Genomic DNA, 6985 nt, shown 5'->3' with positions numbered 1-6985 from the left:
CATATAGTATCATACGATATGTATCACATATCATACAATGCTAATAACTATGATGAGAAGGACTTGTCTTTTGATTGATGTATCACATGATTATTTTATGTAGATTATGTTCTATATTATACACTTGGTTTATTTTTGTTTATGACATATTTTGATTTGTCGGTTGAGCTATTTTATTAAATAAGGATATTTGGGAAATTAAGTATGTTGATTTGTATGTATAGAAATTAAAGCTTCTAATCATGCATAATTAGATAAGTGAAAGTATGTAACACTCTTTAGCGTGTAAGTTTTTTGAGAGAGGTGTTAGACCTGCGAGGTGTAAGATCTTTAAAAATGATCTTTTGTAGGCAAACTTTGTGTAGTTGTGTGCATGTAAGGCAGAACCCAAGTTAAATTATTATACTCAACATGACTGGCTTCGAATCCATGCTTCAACCTAGTTCATTCATCATAGTAGTTACAATTTTCAATTATGGATTTATGAATGCTTTCATAAGTTTTAAAAATGATATTTAATATACATTGCATATTATGTCATTTAAGTTAGGCTTATGAGTTAGTACATTAAACAACGAGAGCAATATAGTAGAGGAAACTAAAACTTATAAGACAAGTAAAGTCATTCATGTACTTGCTAAGTGTTTATCACTCATTCATTCTTGTCTTTCTATGTTTTGCAAGTTAGAGTTCAGTACGATGGTCGTGAGAGGAGTTTAGTCAACTGAGGAGTAGCATGAGAGGGATATTTCTTTTTTTTGATGATTATGTTTTGAGTTAATATATTTTATGTATTACATTTGTAGATTTACTTAAGGATAATTTTAATATATTTATTTACCTTTTGCATGCTTGTTAAATTTTTAAGTTGAAGTTTCTAATAATGATATTTGAGATTACGCCAAAGATTTGTGGTAAATATGATTTAAGTAGTTAACATTTTCTCATCATACGCATATATTTTTTTAAGGGTATCCATTTAGAGAAGGGAGTTAGAACCTTCAAACGAGTTCTCAGTTTGCTTACGGGTAACACTTAGGTAAAAATTTATTTTATATATTGAGTGAAATTTGTCCAACACTATTCTAATGGTTACAATTGTTTAACAAGTTTTTTGAAATGTTTTTTGTATTCACCCATGAAAAATGTTATTTTAGTTAATTACCCTTTTCTTTTTTTAATTTATATTATTTGCCATAGAAAAGTTTATTAGCCCCCACTATTTTGAAGCAAGATTACATATATCCACTCTTATTTTTACCACCAAAAATATATTGATCATCTTTACTCATCTCTATATATTTACTCCATCATCACATCTCTCCATTTTCACTTTTCTTTGTCTTCATTGGATCTCAAGTCCTTAATCAAGTCTCTTCATCCTCATCATGTTTTCTAAGTTAAGTGAGCATTATCCAACTCTTATTCTGAAGATGAATTATTGTTGATTGAGTCGTCTAAATTGGTCAAAACCTTTATATTAATGGTTTAAAAAGTGTTTAGGTATTTTCTAGTCAAATTCATGGGTTTGAACTAGAAAGTCATGATACCCAGAAAAAGAGAGATAATGTATGATGCAAAAAGTTGGTCAAAAAGAGTGTCAATTGAATTAGGCCAATAAAGGTCAGTCTATTTGGTCAAATAGAGAGTTTTGGCCGATCCAAATTTGGTCAACTTCTATTTAATACATTTATTATACGAATTCCAGCCAAATAAGGTGTTTCAACAAGATTTGGCAAAAATTTACAATTCATTTTTTGAAATTATGGTTTATTTGTCTTGGCCTATTTATCTTCTTGTGTTGTGTAAAAAATGTCTAACTGATATCTTATTAAATTATCTAACACTGAAGAGCTATTGTCAAGACATGTTTTTATCTCCTAGTGTTATAATAAATAGATAATCTTTAAATCACTAATCAAGGGGCTTTGGCCTATTCACATAACTCAATAAACACTATAATAAATAGATAATCTTCATAATCAGAAATACAAATTTTAACTTAAATTTTTTTTATTTAAAAAAAAATAATACAGCAAAGAATTATATTTAAATAACAAATTAAATAATAAAAAAAAAGCTTTACAAGTAACAATTCTGAAAAAATTACTCAACAACGATTAATTAAAAACGTCGAATAATTTGAAAGAGCTTTGGCTAAGATTAAAATAAATTAGCTGCTCAAACGTTGGTTGATTGAATTATTTAGAAAAAAGAAATTATGACTAATTGTCAGAATTGCCTCTTATAAATTCGAGGAAACAGCTTCATCCAACTTCTTCCATCTCACCAAACACGAAAGAAATTCCTGTACCTGCAGACATAACAACTTAATAAGGGAAAATATATTAAATAAACCTTTCTTTCAGGGTATAAGTTAGAAATAACCCACTTGCAAAAGCCTCATAGAAGGGTGTTTTGGTCTTACAAGTGCTAAAATTTTGGGATAATTATAACAATAAAATGAAGGATGAATGACTACTTCCCCAACTTTAAAATTAAAAAGTTTATTTTCTTGCCTATTCATGAAAGTTCAAAGTTAATTTTAATATTTTTATCACATCATACATACACAAAGTGTATGTAATATCACTTACAATTCTTAATAGGACAAACATATTACTTTTTTATAATAACTATTTTATATTTTTCTTATTTTTTTTCAACGAAATCAAAGAGATGAGAGGAAGAGTTGATGCAACAACAAAATAAAAGATGAGAGGCGAGGTTAGGTGAGGTGAGACAAAATAGAAAACGACCTCTTACTAGTCATTGTTATCACTACTCCTACTATTATTCTTGTTGTCTTTGGCTCACTCTCACCATCTTTCTCATCTTCTTTATCTTTTTTATTGTCATTGTCGACACTATTATTTATGTCCTCCACCTTCCCTTCTTTATTCTACTCTTAAAATTACAACCTTAAGCCTCATTAAATCATCTACTTTGGTCGCCTACAATAATCTCAACAAGTTGACAAAAAACCCAAACACAACTCATTTACTAATATGGTTTATTTGAAAGATATGGAACATCCGGAGAGAAACAATCACTTCTAGGCTCAAACAATATTCCAATCTCCCCCAACCATTTTTAACATTTAATTTTTATAAATATATAAATTTATGATTATCTTTCATAATTTTTTTTTTTAGTAAGCTATTATTTAGTTTTATAGACAAAGAATAGTTTTGCCTTTTTCATTAATTTTACAAAAAAATTAATAAATTTAGATGAAAAAAATAAACTTTTCAAATTTAAAAGTTTGGTTAGTCATTCGGCAAATTAAATACTATGAAACATTGAGAGGCAGAATTTGCACCTCTGAGGGGTCCCTAAGAGAGTAAAATGCATTGCTCTCCTTAGGGACAGAAGATACTAGGATTCCATAGCCTTGATTTCTCTCTTTCAACACCTAATAATCATAACATCAAAATTTAATGTTAACAAATCTTTTTAAACACAAATCCAGTACCCAATTATTGAAATTCCAGTGTTAATACCTTAAATGCATCTTCATCAGTCCTATCATCTCCAATATAGATGGGCAGCACATCGTCACTATTACTAAGTTCTGCACAAGCACAACGCAGAAAATTGAGGCAACAAGATTTGATAACCAGAATTCTGCAAACTCCAAGGAGGAAATGTATTTACCAAGAGATTCAAGCAGAAATTCCACTGCTTTTCCCTTATTCCAGTCAATCACAGGACGGACCTCTAAAACCTGAAATACAATAAAAACATTCAGGAATAAATAATTCAATAAAATTATATGTGCATACTTTTAAGTGCACAGTTAAACATATGAAATATTAGATTTTGAGAATTCCAAATGAAATACCTTCCGCCCATGAGTTAATCGCAAACGAGGGTACTCTTTGAGTATATCGTGGACACATTGTGCGATTGCAGACCAATCCTAAAGTAGGAGAAAAAAAAAAAACATTGTAAAGTAATGCTAATTTTGCTTCAGAAAACATTACAAAATCTTACCTTCTCTTCTACATTACGGTAATGTACAGAAGCACAAAACTTATGATTCTCAACTTTTGCGCCTTGAATTTTTTTAGTCTTCTCAACAAGGGTTCTAAAAACCTCATTGATCATAGGTATGAATTCTCTAGCTGGTTGGAACAAATTTACTTCCTTACCCTATCAAACATCCAAAGGAATTAAGGATCGACAGAAAACTTACTGTTGCATGGACTTTTCAATGGTGAAGCAAAATTATTGTGAAATAAATTTTCAAGAGAATGAAATCTAGAGAAAAAAATCTGAATTTTTTTACCAGTTGGTCAGTTGATTTAATACAATTAGGGTGGCCATCAGACACAGTGCTGTTGACTGGGCCAAGAATGTCCATCCCGTGGCTACCAGCATAATAGAGTTCTGTTAGTCCTACCAATTCAAAAACCTGATAAAACAATGCCATTCAATCAGATGTTAATAGTAATTCTTATATACTAATATAGATTAAACGTTGTGAAGCAAATTTCTACCTTATCCCTGCTTCTTCCGCTGATAATTGCCGTTGGGAAATACTTTGAAATATTTCTCACTGCAGAACGCATCTACAAAACAGTGTAAAAAATCAACAGAAACCCATGCCAGAAAAAGGTTTCTCGTTAAGAAAGATGCTGTACATACAGCAAATTAACTGCATATATTCTTACACCATCGGACATCATCGCACGATCTGGGTCAACAACTATTGGTGAAAGAGTCCCATCATAATCTAAGAACATAGCAATCTTTTTGTTCTTCGCAAAATTTGTTATCTGCTCGAAATAGCTAAGCGCTGATGGGTACTTGAGCTGCAAAACCATAAAGCAGAGAGAATTACAAAAGTGTTGAAGTTAAAATATAGTCTATGGATTAATATTATCAATGAAAGTGAAGCTCGTTTACCATCCAGGAACGATAAGCATTCTCAGAATCTTCTGATGCAACCAAAGAATTGAAATCCTTGTTTAGCTTCTTGCGAGGAGGAGAAGATGATTTCATGGCGTCAAGCCAGCCATTGGCGCTAACATCATCAAGCTTTCCAGGCTTTTTTCTTGAAACTCTGACATACTTGCCGGAAAATGATGGTCCAGCGGAGGAGTCAGGCAACAAACCAGAACGTACGCCTAGTTTTGACTTGTTTAACGGTGCAGCATCGGTGAGAACAGGAGATGAATGATTTGACTTCAACTCCATTTTATCCAGATTACTTGCAGCTTAATAATCTATAAACTAAATGTTTGATATCAACAGCAACTTGGGAAAATTAATTTTTCTTTTCTTTTTGTTTTCACCCAACTCTTTTGTCTATGAAAAACCACTTCTTCAACGTTTTCTTGTCACTGCTAGTAATTGAGCAGTCCATAAAGTGCTGGTTTCCTGGAAACTAAAGATAAACGGTGCATAAAATTTTAATTTTAATCTTCAAACTTTCAAACAAAACAGAACCCATTTTCATTTATAGCTCCATACCTCTTCATCTCCACAGATACACCGCATTTATAGCAAATTACTGCACATATTTGTGAAAATCCTTTAGAAAGTGAAGTTAAAGCTTCCAACCCACCAAAATTCACCTAACTTCACCCTGAATTACAATATTACTGTAAGATTCCAATTATTTTTTGTACGTACAATTCTTAGCGTCAGACTGACACCATTACAACTCAAACAAACGGGGCATTAAGTTCACAATGCAAGTCTTTTAAGCCTTAGAATCTAAGTTGGCAACTAAGAAGCATTGAAAATAAAAATCGAATCAACAGTGTGACTAAGATGGGAAAGTTCCTAAGCATTTCTTTTTCTAAAGAAAAAAGATTAGAAAACCGTCTCGATATGTTAACAAAGCAGAAGATTTTAACATATAATGAAAACGAAAAACAAATGCGCCGTCAAATCATGTCTTTTTAAATATTCATATTGGACCCTTCGTGGTTAAAAAAACAAATCCAAAAATCAATTTCCCACAGGAGACATATGTAACTATTGCTAAATCGGACCCACGTCCAAAATCAATAACAAATGAAACAAGAAAACTTGATGTGAAATCCATCTTTATACCAAAAAAATATCATTTTTTTTCATTTCATATCGTGAAAACCAAGATTTCTTTGTCTTCAATCCTTCCCAAAACATAGCGACTTTGTTGCATGCCTCACCGTTAAAACGTAAAAAATGAACAAATGATTCTTCCAAAACCAAATCAAAGAATAAGGATTAAAAAAAAAAAACAATTTAGGTTTTTAAAGATAAGAGAATTCAGATTAAAATATAGGGAATATGAAAACGTACCGGCAGATTCAGAAATGAGCGAAATACAAAAGCTCCTTTTTCACCAACCAAAAACGAAACTGTTGAAACCAAAGAGACCAATGAATAAAAAAAGCGTAGAGATGTATATGAAAGAAAAAGGGTGACCTCAAATAAATCTGAGAAACCCTAAAAGCGGAAAAAAATAAAGAGGAAAAGAAGGAAGGAAAGGAATGTGAAAACTCCTGGTATTTATAGAGTTTGATGCTCGTCTGTGAAAGACGTGCTTAACAATCTAACTTGGTTGTTGAATTCCAAAAACCTCTGCAAATTGTTATGAAATCTCTATTTTCTTTTTTATTATTAAATTAAAATTCTTTACAATACATCCTATTTAGTAAATACGAAACTAGAAAAAATGCTATGAAAATTATATGTGTATAATATAATAAATAATAAAAAATATATTTATAAAAAAAATTCATAAATTGGTATATAGAAAAAATACAAAACATATATCTATGGGTTTAATATAGCATATCGTTAATAATATATTTTTTTAAATATAATAATATTAATAATAATTTTAGCACTTTTTACGAATCTCTTAATGAAAATTAATATAATAATTTAAATGTAAAATATTTACTTAACTATCAAACCTAATAACTTAATACATAATCAAAATTTAAATTATTGTGTCAAGAAGATTTCGTTGAGACTCAAACAT

At 30.4% G+C, this 6985-nt stretch overlaps 1 protein-coding gene across 4 annotated transcripts; it reads right to left on the bottom strand.

Moving 5' to 3' along the window:
- Window positions 1–2095: 2095 nt before the first annotated feature.
- LOC123203979 (probable trehalose-phosphate phosphatase F) lies at window positions 2096–6494 on the bottom strand. Of its 4 annotated transcripts, none has more exons than XM_044620483.1 (12): window positions 6298–6494; window positions 5479–5593; window positions 4912–5392; window positions 4677–4817; window positions 4503–4574; window positions 4292–4417; window positions 3997–4155; window positions 3845–3922; window positions 3658–3727; window positions 3504–3574; window positions 3323–3415; window positions 2096–2314 (listed from the first exon to the last, which is right to left on the bottom strand). In XM_044620483.1, the coding sequence occupies exons 3-12, from the start codon at window positions 5200–5202 to the stop codon at window positions 2246–2248; spliced, it is 1170 nt and encodes a 389-aa protein (XP_044476418.1). In that variant the 5' UTR covers window positions 5203–5392; window positions 5479–5593; window positions 6298–6494; the 3' UTR covers window positions 2096–2245. The 4 variants fall into 4 exon arrangements, with proteins under 4 accessions (XP_044476418.1, XP_044476420.1, XP_044476419.1 ...); XM_044620485.1 differs by having other exon boundaries at window positions 4912–5385; XM_044620484.1 differs by having other exon boundaries at window positions 5479–5518.
- Window positions 6495–6985: the final 491 nt, after the last annotated feature.

Source organism: Mangifera indica, chromosome 20 (assembly GCF_011075055.1).
Source record: "Mangifera indica cultivar Alphonso chromosome 20, CATAS_Mindica_2.1, whole genome shotgun sequence".
Classification (NCBI taxonomy): domain Eukaryota; kingdom Viridiplantae; phylum Streptophyta; class Magnoliopsida; order Sapindales; family Anacardiaceae; genus Mangifera; species Mangifera indica.
This window is presented reverse-complemented; position numbering and strand designations above follow the sequence as displayed.